This window comes from Equus quagga, chromosome 11 (genome assembly GCF_021613505.1).
Source record: "Equus quagga isolate Etosha38 chromosome 11, UCLA_HA_Equagga_1.0, whole genome shotgun sequence".
Lineage (NCBI taxonomy): Eukaryota > Metazoa > Chordata > Mammalia > Perissodactyla > Equidae > Equus > Equus quagga.
Window position 1 is genome coordinate 72570973 of NC_060277.1, and position 14078 is coordinate 72585050.

General features: G+C 53.0%; 1 protein-coding gene across 2 annotated transcripts in view; it reads right to left on the minus strand.

Annotated features, from left to right (window-relative positions):
* The window catches only part of ABR (ABR activator of RhoGEF and GTPase), a 179500-nt gene that overhangs the window by 40213 nt on the left and 125209 nt on the right, over positions 1 to 14078 (minus strand). For both annotated transcript variants that reach the window (XM_046676115.1, XM_046676116.1), the window contains exons 7-14: positions 10990 to 11042; positions 10269 to 10409; positions 8363 to 8484; positions 6629 to 6794; positions 3268 to 3390; positions 2823 to 2898; positions 2229 to 2333; positions 1150 to 1224 (exon numbers count right to left, since the gene is read on the minus strand). In XM_046676115.1, coding sequence (XP_046532071.1) covers positions 1150 to 1224; positions 2229 to 2333; positions 2823 to 2898; positions 3268 to 3390; positions 6629 to 6794; positions 8363 to 8484; positions 10269 to 10409; positions 10990 to 11042 — 861 coding nt within the window. The remainder of the gene's footprint in view (positions 1 to 1149; positions 1225 to 2228; positions 2334 to 2822; positions 2899 to 3267; positions 3391 to 6628; positions 6795 to 8362; positions 8485 to 10268; positions 10410 to 10989; positions 11043 to 14078) is intronic.

A 14078-nucleotide genomic window follows, 5' to 3' on the forward strand; every position in this document is an offset into this window, starting at 1 on the left:
TAAAATGGGAGGGATATCAGTGACTTCAGAGGGATGCCTGGAGGATCAGAGCTGGCAATGCACCTGAGAAGGCTTTGAACATGCCAAGGCGTCGTCCACGCGCTGGCCACGCTGGTGTTTCCTCCAGCACCTAGTAGGGTACTCGGGCACACAGTGGGTGTCTAGAAGTTAACTACTTCGTCTAGCATTTCTGAGCTCCTACTCATCCAAGGATAAGGAGACACAGTTCCTGCCCTCCAAGAAATCGTGGGAGTGAGTGGGAAAGGCAGTTTGAGTGACCAAACAGTAGGACGGGTGCTGTAAGCATGGTTGCCCTGGGGTGATGGGAACAAGGGGAGGGGAGGCCCATTCACCCCAGGACCCCAGGCTTCACAGTCCACATCAATCGAACAGCAGTTTGCGAGCCAGCGGCATAACCTCTGTGTGGCGCACTGCAGGGACAGAGGTGAAGGGCAGCCCTCGCCCGCCAGAGAGGAAGGATCGACTGAGAGGAGAGCAGTCAGAAGCCCTGGGGATCTGATCCTGTGTCACGTTAAGTCCTTTTATCTGTGACTCAGTTTTCTCATCTGGCAAATGGGGAGAAACTATTAGCTATCTGACTCACAAATTCCTATGCGGAGAAAAATCAGATAAAAAATGTAATTATATCTTGTGAAACACTAAAAACTGCACAGATTTAGTAGATGGTGATAAAAAGGGGAGTAGAAGGGATGTATGTGGTGGTGTGCTGGTGCTGCACATACATGGTCACATTTAAGCCTGCTCCTAGGTCAGTGTTAACACGTGTGATTGACTGCCTTTTATGGAGAAAGAAGCTGAGGCTCAGAGAGGTTAAGACACTTGCCCAAGGTCACACAGCTTGTAATCGGCAGATGTGAGGTCTGAGTCCAGGATTTCAGACACCCGGGGGTTGGGGAGGGCTTGGGCAAGAGCAGACCTTGGAGACAAAGGTGGGGGACAATCCCCCTGCCAAGAGGAGCTGGTTCCTGGCCTTTGGGGGAGTGCCCAGATCTCAAGGCAGCTGGCAGACCAGAGCAGAGCAGGGGGACAGTGGGAGGCCCCATGAAGTGCGTCCACAGGGACTGTCTGTGAAAGGATGAACAACGGCCCCCCGGCCTCTTCCGAGGGCTGGTGGTCAGGGGCACTTACTGGCTGACTGCTTAAACCCCTTGGCAGAGTGGACGATGACATGGAGGAAGCCATACAGTCCTGGAGACTCGTCGTCTGCAAGAGAGGAAAGCCCCCAGAGTAGGTGACGGGAGGCTCCAGCCCCACCTCGCCCCAGGCTGGCGCCCAGGCAGAAAGGTTGCGAGACGCAGTCCGATCCCTGGTCTGACAGCACCACCTGGTGGCCGGATGAAGAAGCTTCCAGAGCCCACTGCTTCCAGGAATGTGAGCTGGTGCCTGGGCTCCCTGCACTCAGCCTGGGAGGCCAGTCCCCTCCTCCTGGGCTAGGGATTTCGGACCTTTCCCAGGGCTCTTTCCCTCCTGCTCCGAAGCCTGACTATCTCATGGCAGCCCCGCTCAGCCTAGCCTTTCAAAGTGAAAATTAACCAAGTCACTCTGTGCCAGTGGAAGAGAGACAGGCCAGCTCTGCCTCCTCTTTGGGACACAGGGCAGGTGACCCCCCATCTGAAGAGGAGAGCTCACCTTCAAAACCCCCTCCCCAGGGTGGACCCCTTTCCAGCACCCATGGCCAGCAGGATTCCACCCACTCCAGGCCAGTTACCAGCCCCGACCACAGCTCTCCTCTGCTCAAAAACCTCCCATCGGCTCCTCAGCTTGAACAACAGTAAACCCCCTTACTTGGCATTCAAGGCCTTCCAACATCTGGTCCCTGGAAACTTCCAGCCTTATTTTTCATTCACTCCTCTAATCCATCTACCCTTCCCCCCAACAGCACTGCCCTGCCCTGTTCTTCAGTCTTCTGCCTCTACTATCTGAGTACCTCATGAACGTATTAACAACACGATCCCAGTGCAGCTGGGTGCTAGATTCTTCTCTCAAGCCAGAGGGGGCCTGGGAGGAGTTGGGGCCATGTGGGGACCCAGCAGAGAACAAACCCTATTCAAGCTCTCTGTGTCCCCGGCAACTGAGTCGTCCCAGCCCAGCTGAGCAGAGATCAGCCATTTGTAGCCAAGTGTCTGGCTGCGTCCTTGTGGACGGCCCCAGCCACGCCCTGGGAGGTTGGACCTGCTGACTGGGCAAGCTTGGGTTCCAGATCTTACCGTCTTTATTGCTGGTGACAGGAATGTTGTGTACAGTCCTAAGTTTGAAACAGGATCCCGTGAGCACCTGGAGCTCCACTGAGCTCAGGACAAAGGCCTGGAGATCTGCAGGAGGAGCCGAGAGAGAGGGGAACGTCACCACAGGTCCACTAGGACCTGCTGCTCTTCCTTGGGGGCTACTGTAGGACAAAAGCTTAGCTCGAGGGGCAGAGTTGGTCACTGTAAGGAAGGGAAAGACTTCTAGACATTCACATGTGGACAGTTGTGGGTGCTGTCAGAGGGGTAAGAATGGGAGAGTCTAACTAAAGATGCTCACGTATGTGTGTATGAGACAGCAAGAGCAAGAGAGAGAGATGACCCTGGGCTCTGGGTCCAGTCCTATCGCTAATTCACTGTATGCTTTCAGCAAATCACTCAGATTCTTTGGGCTTCCATTGGTCAGTAACACAGTTAAGTGCCACTTGCCCTGGCACCTTATAGAGTGACTGTGAGGGTTGAGGAGGAGAAAGTGGACATGAAAGTGCTTGAAAACACAGAAGGCCCATGGCTGCTATGGATGCCATCGGGGCAGTGCAGAGTGGGGCAGGACTTTACCCTTCTTCTGCAGTTTCTGAATGGCTTCTCTCCACTCGGACCTCTCATAGTCTGAGGACAGGAGGAACAGATAGCTCTGAAGAGAGGAGATGAGAAGTCAGTGGGGTGACCACAGTCAGGCCAAGTACATTCCTGGATTCTGGGGCCCCCAACAAATCTCCTTCTTAAAACCCAGGTACCCCTAGGCTTGAAGAAGGAGCACGGGGAGGGCAGCCTCCTTCCTGCGAAGCCTGGTGGCAGGAGTGGCGGTGCCAGTCAGGGCCAGCAGAGGGCACTGGCTCCACACCAGCAGGGAGAGGGAGTCCAGGGCTGGAGCCATGGCAGCCTCGTTGGGAACTGGGGGCCTGGCTCCCTGATTCCCACAGGTCAGGGCCAAGAACCATAGAGAGGGCAGACCTGGATGGAGGAATGGGGCTGTCTTGCACCTATCCCCACCCTTCCTGACCTTTCCATTCCGATTGTGGATCCGAAAAGGGATTGTGGGGGAATTGAGCAGCAGCAAGAACTCATTCTCAAACATCTTCTTTTTCAGGCGCTCAATGGCCCGGCTCTGTCCTTTGTTGGCTTTCTGTAGGGAACAGAGGGTACAGATGGTTTCCCACATTCAGACTCCACTTCTTACCCAGCAGCTCTCAGCACGACATTCCTCTGTGTATCAATCATAGTTTTTTCTTTTTCTGTATTTTATGATGCTTTGACATCCTGGGGGGCCTAGCTGGCCAGGGAGAAAACAACCCCTTCCAGAGCAAGCTAACTCCTAAGATAGCAAATGACTCCTCTGCAGGTGGACCTTTCATAGGCAAACCAATCAATCCTGAGTCCCTGACCCTATCACCTCTTTTATCCAACTCACACACCATTCCCCTCCCTGCAAGGCCAAGGTACCTAGAGAGACCCCTACAGACAGCCGGCTGACGTTTTCCAAACTAACCAGTCCTAAGCTTTGCCCCTGCCCTGCCTTCCCTTCCCACAGAAAACTCAACACAGGCTCTGGGCCATGCTTCCCCCCACGCTCCTCCAGCCTCCTGCCAAGACCTGGTGCTTCCCCCATCGCCCTGCACGGTGTGATGGGCCCCTTCTCTTGGAAACTTTAAGTAATAAAAATCTCCTTTTGGTAGCATTAGCCTTTCTGTGTCATCACTCAGTCACCTCTATAAATTGAGACACCCTGCTTAAGAACCGCAGACACCTTTCAGCATAAAGCCCCAGTCCTGGCCTGGCTCACGGGGCCTCCCAAGGCTGGGCCAGCCTCCAGACCCAGCCTGCTACCCCACCGCCCCACGCTGCCCCCGCCGCCTCAGTCTCGCGGGATTATTCCCCTTTCTCTAACAAGCCACTCCCTCTTGGCCAATGTCCCCTTCTCCTCCAATTTCTCAAGTTCATCTTTTATAAAGGACCCCTCCCTTTGATTAACTGCTATTCTGCTTCAAGTCTCAGGGCCAACGCCATCCTCAAGCTCCTCAGTTGGAATTCACGTCTGCAGAACGTTTTTACCCACGAGACGGGCAAAACTGGAATGACGGCTCATAGCCAGGGTTGTGACAGTGGGGGGAACAGGGCCTCTCACACATGCTGGTGGGAACATGATCGGAGGCAACCTTTCAGAGGTAAAATTGGCATTCAGTGCACAAGCCCTCTGCCCAAGACATCCTGCGTGCAGGGAATCTCCCAGAGAGAACACAGGGCAGTGATGTTTCCTGCAGACCTGCCTGTGAAGAGGAAAGACCCAGCAACAATCCAAATATCCAAATACGTCATTGTGCAGTCATGCCACGGAATAGGATGCTGCTGTCAAAAATAATCTGATGGATCCAAGGAGCTCTAAGGGTCACTGTTAAGTGGAAAGCTGAAGTTGCAAAACAGCACATGTAGCTTAGTCTCATTTAAAGAGACAAAAAACATATATATACACACAGATACACACGCCACTATAAGCGTAGGAGATCTAGAAAAATACACCTCAAACTGTTAACAACAGGAGGTGGGTGACGATCAGTTTTATTCTCTACATCGCAGTATTGTACTTCTTGTTATAACAAGCCAGTGTTCCATTGGTGATTGGAAAAAAAATTGTAAGTTTAAAAAAATTATTATCAAAAGAACAAATCACTGCTTCTTCTGTGACTCAGAGAGTGACACTGTACCTCTCCAGGGACTCTCGTCACATTGTGTCACATGCTGTCGTCTGTAATGGGCATGTCTGCCTTTTCCGCCAGACAAGGAACGCCGGGAGGCACCTGGCACACCCCTGCAGCCAGCAGCCGGTGGAGCTCAGAAAGCACTGATTCGACTGAGCAGAAGGCTACATCTGCACACCTGGGGCAGGAAGGAGGGCACAAAGTCTGCTGGCTCCCAGGACCAGGTGAGAAACATGCATGCAGGATACCCCTGGGGTGGGGATGGTGGGCAGTGCCAGATGGGGAACAGGCTCAACTGAGGGCAGGTTCAGGAGGAGCAGACCCGTGCTGGTCAGGATGCTCCCTCTGGGCAGATGCACCTCCAGTCAGACCCCTAGTCCTAAGACAGACAGTCCCCTGCCTCAAACATCCCTGAGGTTATCACTGTGGTCTTCCTCTCCTTCAAAGAGAGATGTCCAAGCTGAAATGATCCTTAGAGGCCAAGTATTCCTCAACAATCATTTACCAAGTGCTTATTTATCATGTGCTAAGTACTAGGGACATAACGCGGAAGAAAACAATCCTCACTAGGGTTCAAATTCTAGTGGTGAAAAGAGAAAGCTGACTGTGCAATGCTAATTCAGTACCAACACAGCAAAGCAAAAGGTAAACATCAGGAACCAGGAAGCAGGGCACCCAACCCAACTGTGGTGGGTGGACATCAGGGAAGGCTCCCCAGAGGAGGTGAGGCCTCAGTTGAGCCTGGATGGGTGAGGAAGAGAAATCAGGCCAACCAACCAAGCCCCTCCATGCCTCCCTTTCCTTCCATCACGGGGAAGGTTCCTCCTTGGGTGCATTCCTCTAGCCACTGTTTTCAAATATATGAATTTAAGACTACACACTTTCCTCTAAATAGCACTTTGGCTGCATCCCACGGGTTTTGGTATGTAGCGCTTTCATTTTCACGCAGTTCTAAACAGGCTGCAGTTTCCATTTTGATTTCCTCTTTACCATGAAAGTTTTAACTTTCCGGACATCTACTTAACTATATTCTAGTTGCTGATTTCTAATTTTGCTGCACTATGGTCTGTGAACACGACCAATATGCTACCTTTTTTTTTTTTTTTTAAAATCTGAGATTTCCTTTGCAGCCTAAAACATGAAAAATGTCTGTGAATGTTCCACATGTGCTTGACAAGAATCTCAGTTCTCTATCAGGCCCAAACTTCTATGTATTTTTAGATTATGCATGTTAATTGTGATATTCAAGGCCCTTCTTTCCTTATTTATTTGCCTACTTGATCAGTCAGTTTCTGAGAGGTCTCCCAGGTCCTTTCTCGTGCAACATCCTGCTTTTCCTTAAGAAGGCCTTCTTCTCCTTTTGCTGTCCTTTTCTACAGTGTTGGATACACACTGTTCTCCAGGAAACTTCCCATAATCAACCCCACTAAATTCTGAGCATGGACTCCTTGGCCCGCCCTCCATCTGCTCAGTGTGACGCTGCCATGGTCAGTCTTTCCCTGAGCACATATACACTCGAGGCCTCCCACTCTTGCATTCTGCCTCCCTTATCAGATTCCCAAAGCTGTTAACTTCCCCTCTCTCCACCTCCCTGGCACACCCGGTTCAAAGGGCCCCAGTAAAAACAGCCAACTTCCCTGTCCAGCTCAGACACCAGGCTCTGCTCACCTCCTTCTGGATTTCACTCTTAAGGGCGGAGATCTTCATTTTCATGTCCTCCAGCTCATGGTCTGGGAAGGGGTGCACCTGAGGACTGGCCTCAGACTCCTCAGGGGATGGAAACACTAGGTCGGCCAGGGGGATGTACCATTTGCAGTCATATTGCTGGTGCTTCCTGCAAACAAGCCAGGGGGAGACATGAGTCAGATGGAACTCGGCTCTTTAAACCTGAACTGCTGGAACCAAAAAAACAGCCTGAAAGGGATTTACTAAGCATTTCTCACAAGCAAGAATGACCCTTGTCCTTGAGAGGCCCAGTGGGGAAATGCACACATGGAGTAATGACAGTCGGGTTTGGGGGTCAGGCAGCAGCGAGGGCTCTGGCCCTTGGCCTTGCCGGTCTCTGCCCCAGTATGACTGATATTTTTAAACATCCCAAACTCCTCTAGGTGAGGAGCAAGAGTGGGCTCACACTTTCTCATCCCCACCCTCCCTTCTGGTCTATCCACACTTAGCTCATATTCACTATCCTTTAGGCTAGAGATGCAATACAAAGGTTATTTTGAATGTCAGCTCTGCTCAATAGAGGTCCCATGGGGTTAAGGTCTCCCTGGGTTGAGGATTATAAAGCCACATCCAAGCCTGGCGGGAAATAGTGCCGTGGTTCATTAGTAATGTCTGCCATGGGCAAAGGACTGAAGGCACAGGTGTGTATGCTTATCATGCCATCTCCACCTGGAATAATCTCACATGTGGGCTAGTTCCAGGGAGGCATCCCTTTACTGAAGCTCAGTAACCTCTCCTTCCCTCAATTCCCCCAGGACCTGGGTTTGCACCTCTCCTCCTGGTCCTTTAGTGCAGCAGTGAGCATATGGCTTGTCCCCCCTGGACTGCAAGGGAGTGAACCGGGCACATAGTAAGTGGTGTGGAAACGTGGGTGGAAGGACGTGTGATGAGCACCAAATCACCTTTTCTGCTCAGGGCACAGAGCAGATCCCTGTCCCGGGGGACGGACATGGAGGTGGAGAGAGGCTTTCAAATCAGATTAAAGGTCAAATCGCATCTCCTCCTCCTCTAGTTGTGCGACCTTAGGCAACTTACTTAGCTTTTCTAAGTCTTTTCTCTCATCTGTGAGATGAGGATAATAATACCTACTTTGTGGAGTTGTTGGGAAGATTAGAAATAATATATTCAAAGCATTTGTTGTGGCACCTGGCATGGCATAAGCGCTTAATAAATGGCAGCAGTGGATTTAATGAATATTCACTGAATTGCAGTTAGCAAAAATTTAGAGATACCTAATAAAAGGAGAATGCTTAAGTAAATGATGGCACATCCACTTGTAACATCATGCAGGAAAGTAAAATGATGACTACGAAGATTAGGCAGCAACAGGGAAAACGCTTATGACGTGGGATGAAAAAAGCAAGAGCCCCAAATTGGGCATTCACTCTGATTACAAGCATATGAAAAAACAGAAGAACGTTTAAGAAAACTGGAAGGAAATATAGCAGCAGGAGACTGATGCTTCTGTTCAGGGGGTGATGGGTCTTTTTTTCCTGTAATTTGGTTATATTATCTTTATAACTAAAAATATGATTTATTTTTAGAAAAAGGCTACGTAGTAATTAATATATTTTTTAAAAGGAAAAAAAATGCAGATTGCCTCAGGTTGCTGGAGGGTACCCCAGGGGGCAGGGTCTGGTTCCACGCACCTTGCAGCCCGGACTCACGCACACTCACCCCGCGGATGTCTTCTTGAGCTTGGCGCACAGTAGGACATCCGTAAAGAGAAAGACATGTCGCAGCTTCCGGGAGCTCTCCGACACTTCCACCAGGAAGCCGTCCTTCACCAGCTGCCGCGTCTGAGGGAGATGGCACACCCACCCCCACCTGCTCAGGGGGAGTCAGCCCAGGGCCCAGCCTGCACCTGGGGCACCATCCGGGGGAGGGGGCTGCAGGGAGGGGCTGTAGTGCCTGGTGGTTGAGAGCACTGGCTTTGGGGTCTTGAATCCAGACTCTGCCACTCTCTGGCTGTGATCTTGGGCAAGTTCCCTGGCCTCTCTGAGTCTCAGTCTTATCATCTGTAAAACGGGGATAATGATGTCCGCCCCATAAAGCAGGACCATCCAGAGGGTATATGTAAAACAGCACAGTGCCTGGCGCATAATATGTGATCGACAAACGGTAGCTTTACACTTTTCCGCAGCTCCCACCTGGATGGACCCTAGTCCAGGGTGACTTGGTTCCTCCACGCTGGGGCACGAACACCCCCCAACCCTGTGCAAGAAGTTGATCTAGTTTCAGTTCCACCTGGGCCTGCAGCCCCACTCTGGCCTGTTTACGCTACCTCTGAGTAGATTTTCAACCACCCTGAGGTGGATGGGAGACCCTGGGCTACCCTCCGTGGGGCCATAGCAGTGTCCTGGGGGGACCTGCAGCCATCTGTAACCTGGGCTCTGGATGGCAAGAGCATTTTTCTCCATGCAGAACTGCCAGTCTCTTCCCTACCACCCGCAGAGCCAGCGGGCTTCTGGAGGGCTGTCACAATCTCTCCCAGCCTTCCCTATGTGTGTGATACACCATGTGACCTATCTATGTTGCAATAAATCGATGAGCATGTTGAAAGTATACAATTAAAATGACCTGAGACTGACAGTGCTCTAAGCCCTTGGCGATCTTTCAGACAGCCCCAAGTCAAATAAACTAGTGACGTTCCAAGGTTTACAAACCAGGGCTGGGAGGTGCACACAGAGATAGCTCTCTGTGCCCCATTAGTCACTCTCCAGACCCTGTCCCTCCTTACTTCCCTCCCCAGGAGACACTGGAGGCTCGTAAATATAACAAAGGAGCATAAACCCAGCCAGCCTTCATTCCTAAACGCCACTTAATTACCTCTCCCGGACAGAAAGCCCTGTATGTGGGCCAGGCTGCTGACCCACGTGGATATCTATCTCTCTGATTCTTCAAATTGCTTCCCCTCACTAGGGTGCCCCCACCCTCCCACCAAGAAGGGCCCCCAGGGAACTGCTGGACCACATCCAGGCACCCACCTGGGACATTCCAGCAACCTGGTAGCCTTGGCCACCTCCTGTACCAGCCTTTCCTGCTGTCGGGCTCACACCCCACCTCTGTGCACCTGTCCATGCAGGCAAATCACAGGCAGCTCGGAGCTCTTGCTCCCTCAGACTCCCCGAGCTCCCTCAGACTGAGCCATATCTTCCAGGGAACCCTGAGGACATCACACGCCCAGAGGAGGGTGTTGGCATTCAAGAATGAGATAGCCAGAGCCCCTGGCTTCTCTGTATGGGGAACAATGCATGAGACTTGCAGAAAGATAATGCTAGCTGAAGAATCCAGTTCCAACACTTATGGCCAAGAGACCTTGTGCCAGACCTGCAGCGACTCTCCAGGCCTCAGTTTCCTCTTCTGCCTCCAAGGATTATTATGAAGATTAATGAGATTCTAGACTTAAAGCTCTCAACCCAGGGCCTGAAGACCTCTCCTGGGCTGGACACCAGGGTCAGGGTTGGAGAGGCACAGAGGACAGGGCAGCAGTGCCCGTGTGTGCAGGAGAGCAGGGACGGGTAAGCTGGTCCGCTGCACCCTCCTAGCCTGGGGACGAGGCTGTGCTGGGTCCTGAGCTCACCTCCCCCTTGGGGGTTGTGACAGCAGTCCGGCGGGGGTCAATGTCCTCATTGATGCTGGACAGGAAGTTCTGGGAGATACGGAGGGCATCCTGCAGCAGTGGGTAGTCTGGGTGATCCACAGGTGTGTGCTTCAGCAGGTCCTGGGAAGGGATGAGGTAGTAAGTTGGGGGGAGCGGTTCTGGGGCTCAACGAGAGGCAGTGGGGAGTACTCAATTCTCACCAAAGGAACTCTGAGGGGCGCTCAGGGACCCACACTCTAATCTGGTCATGCCTGCAAAATCTGGACTAAAGATTAAGGTCAGAGCAGAGGAGTGAGGGCAGTGGTGCCCCTTCACTCCTCCTGCAGTCATCACTCTTCTCCCTGGCAGGGGAGCCAGGTGGAGTCTCATCTCGCCAAGCAGCTGGGGAGAGAGCCTGCTACCCATCCCACAGCTGCTCCAAGGACACTGGAGACCTTCGGGCAAGGGATGGGGAGGCAGGAAGTGTCTGCCTCCTAGGGAGCATTTGGCCAAATGTCAAGCTTAGTGGCCAAGCTATATTTAGGCCCTGGCCCTGTTGGCATGGTTACCGCAGGCCAGGCAGGCGCAGTCGGGGCACAGGGACCCTCAGCCCAGCTCCCTAAACGGGCTGTTCTCAGTGACTCCAGCACCCTCCACCCTAAGCTCAGTCTCCCACCAAACTCCTAACACCTCCCTGGCCATTCAGGGGGCCGACACTCACGTGTAGGACCAGGGTGCTCCTGGTGACTCGGTCAATGGGCTTGTAGAGCAGAGCTGTTGGGCAAGGCAGGGAGAAGGAGAGAGGACAGATGAAATATGGGAGCAGATTGCGACCTTACAGTCCAGTCTTTGCCCCCGACTTGCCTCACTTCCCCCCACAGACACCCACTCGCAGGAAGCCAGAGCGGGTTCCGCAGCAAGCCGCACCTCTGTTCTCCCTTCAGGGCAGGCCAGACAACACCAACAGGGGACATGCAGCCCTGCCAGCCCAGGCCCCTCCCACCTGCCTCCTCATCTCATCTCTCATCAGACGTGACTTCTTCGAGGGCCATTCCCTAGGCCTGTCCTGGCCTGCAGGCTCAGAGTGGATGCAGCTGCTCCTCTGTACCCCTCATCCTGAATCACACAGCTATGCCTTGCCTCTCCCCACAAGAGTGCCAGCACGCCCTGGGTCACACTCAGGACCCCAGAACGTGGGAGGGAGACATGCTGTTTTTCCAGGAAGGGTGGCTCCCCCATTCCCGATCATTCTCATAGCCCTCTGGTCCAAGGCCTGGCACTGCCAGCTGGGAAGCAGGTTTCGTTCTGATCCACACAGCCTCATCTCCCTGAGAAGGCCCCACTCCAGCCCTCAAACCTCTAGACAAAATAGGACAGGCTGAGGGCCAGGGAGGCAGGCCAGCTCTCCACAGAAAGACTCTGCTCACAAGCAAGTGGCAGCTGAAGGAGCAAAGATTTCCTGAAGGAATTCAGGTGGGGCCTCTGGGAGGCTGGGAAAATGCAAGCTCAGCAGACTGCCCATTTGCCACACCCCTTGGTGACCAGGACACCAAATGAGGATTGCTGGGATTCAGCAGGGACAGGTGGAGGCAGCAGGTGGCCCACCAACACTTCCTGCAAGCAGCTGTGCCCTGCCCCTCCCTCAGCCTCAGTCCTGCACCTGGACACCTCTGTCCATGGGGTCATGACCTCTGTCCTCCTGCCACAGAAGCAGTAAGAGGCAGGATGCTGGTCTGGGGAGGAGCACCCTAGATTGCATCTCCCACTGGACTAGGTTGTGACAGGTCTCAGAGCTGATACTCATGCCCTAGCCAGCCCCCAAACCAAAGAGTCCCCTGAAGCCCTAGATATAAGTCCCCTGTGCATTGCTAAGCTGATACTTTGGGGAACAATCTGCTGGCTACAGAGAAGATGCAGTCTCAGTGGTGTGCCACAGCCTTATCTGCAGTCTGCTTGGCTGCCCATTAGAAGCACTGGGGGAGCTCTTAAAAGGTACAGCTGCCTGCCCCTCTCCTCACCCCATCAACTGAATCCCGATCTGCCGGGTGGAACCCGGGTATCAGCATCGTTAACAAGCTCCTTTGCTGATTCTGATACATAGCGAGGATTGAAGACCACTGCTTTATTTATTTATTTATTTTTTTTAAAGATTTTATTTTTTCCTTCTTCTCCCCAAAGCCCCCCGGTACATAGTTGTGTATTCTTCGTTGTGGGTTCTTCTAGTTGTGGCATGTGGGACGCCGCCTCAGCGTGGTCTGATGAGCAGTGCCATGTCCGCGCCCAGGATTCGAACTAACGAAACACTGGGCCGCCTGCAGCGGAGCGCGCGAACTTAACCACTCGGCCACGGGGCCAGCCCCTGAAGACCACTGCTTTATGCAAACACTTCCCATGACTTATTTGTAGCACTTTCTTAATTTAGCAATTTCTAGAGACCCTCCCCACAGGCTACGGGAGCTAGAATGGACAGGACGAGCCTTGGGGTATCCTGGGACAATGAGGGTAGAGCCCAGTTACCAGCCCAGGGGGGACCCAGCACTGAGGCTGTTTAGGGTACCCACCTGTGGCTTAGCTCATCTTCAGGGAGGAAAACACCAGACCCCGAGAGCCCCAGAGACCCAAGAGAAAGTGCGAGTTCAGCTGACACCTGCCGGGGTGGGCCCTTGAGTTCCAGCCCGGGGAAAGCTGATCCTGCAGTGTCAGCTCCCTGCATCCCTCTCTCGGGTCCCAGGAGGAAGAGGTTTCTGACTAAGCTCAGAGATCTGCACAAATGGTGGGTTGGGTTTCAGAGGGGTTATTAATATGCCTGAAGTCACCTCAAGAGTCCACCTGACCGGGGCTGTGGAATGAGTCCTGCCACCTCGGCGCCAGGTGGGGAGGGCAGCTGCAGGAGAGGTGGGAGAGGCAAGTGCAGGGAGAAGGCCCGGGGGCCACAGTCAGATATAGGGGGAGCCAGGGGAGGAAGAGTGACCCCGATGTTCCCCAGGGGGGCATCCTCACGGCCCCTGCACACCTGCTTCCCCTGAGAATGCAGGGTGAAGAGCCCACCTTTTCCCCTCACCTATTCCTGCCCCTTCATCTGTTCCACGGCTCCGGCGGGTTGGATTCCCCTGCCCCTGCTTTCCCCATTCTCTCCACTTCTCACCATGCCAGTCCCATTCCTGGGATAGACACCATTCACCAAGTTGCAATGCCTGTCTCTCCTCCTCCTCCAGGAAGACTTCCCCGACCAGCGCTTTTGCAAACACCACCCACTGTGCCTACAAGTCAGATCAGTGACGTGAGCAAGCTGGCCTCTCTCTTGTTTGCTGGGTACTGACGGCACTGTTTCACATGCGTTATTTCCTTTGATTAAAAAGGGAAGCAATTATCACTAGCCCCATTTTACAGATAAGGAAACTTCTCTAAGGCACACAGAAGCTATGTAACTTATCCACAATCACAAAGCTGTAAGTGACAGCTGGGTTTGAATTTAGATCTACCCATGCTCCTAACTTTGAGCTGCCCTCTTCCCTAGGGGAAGGCACTCCTGCCAAAGCTCTGTGACCCGCCGGAGCATTCTCGGAAAGATTCACCAGGAAGGAGTGGGTGAGCTGGCCTCTCTTGTTGCCAAGGAGAGCCCCCTCCTTAGGGGCCTGGGTCACCCACGACTTCTCTTTGCATCCCCCCAGCATTTGGCACGGAGCCCTGTAGAATGAGCGCTCAGAAAATAACCATTAAAGCAAACAACTCCAGAGTGAGCCCCAACTTGCACCATCTCCAGGGGACCCCCAGAACCAGCATCCCTTGGAGGAGCTGAGAAGATTCTAA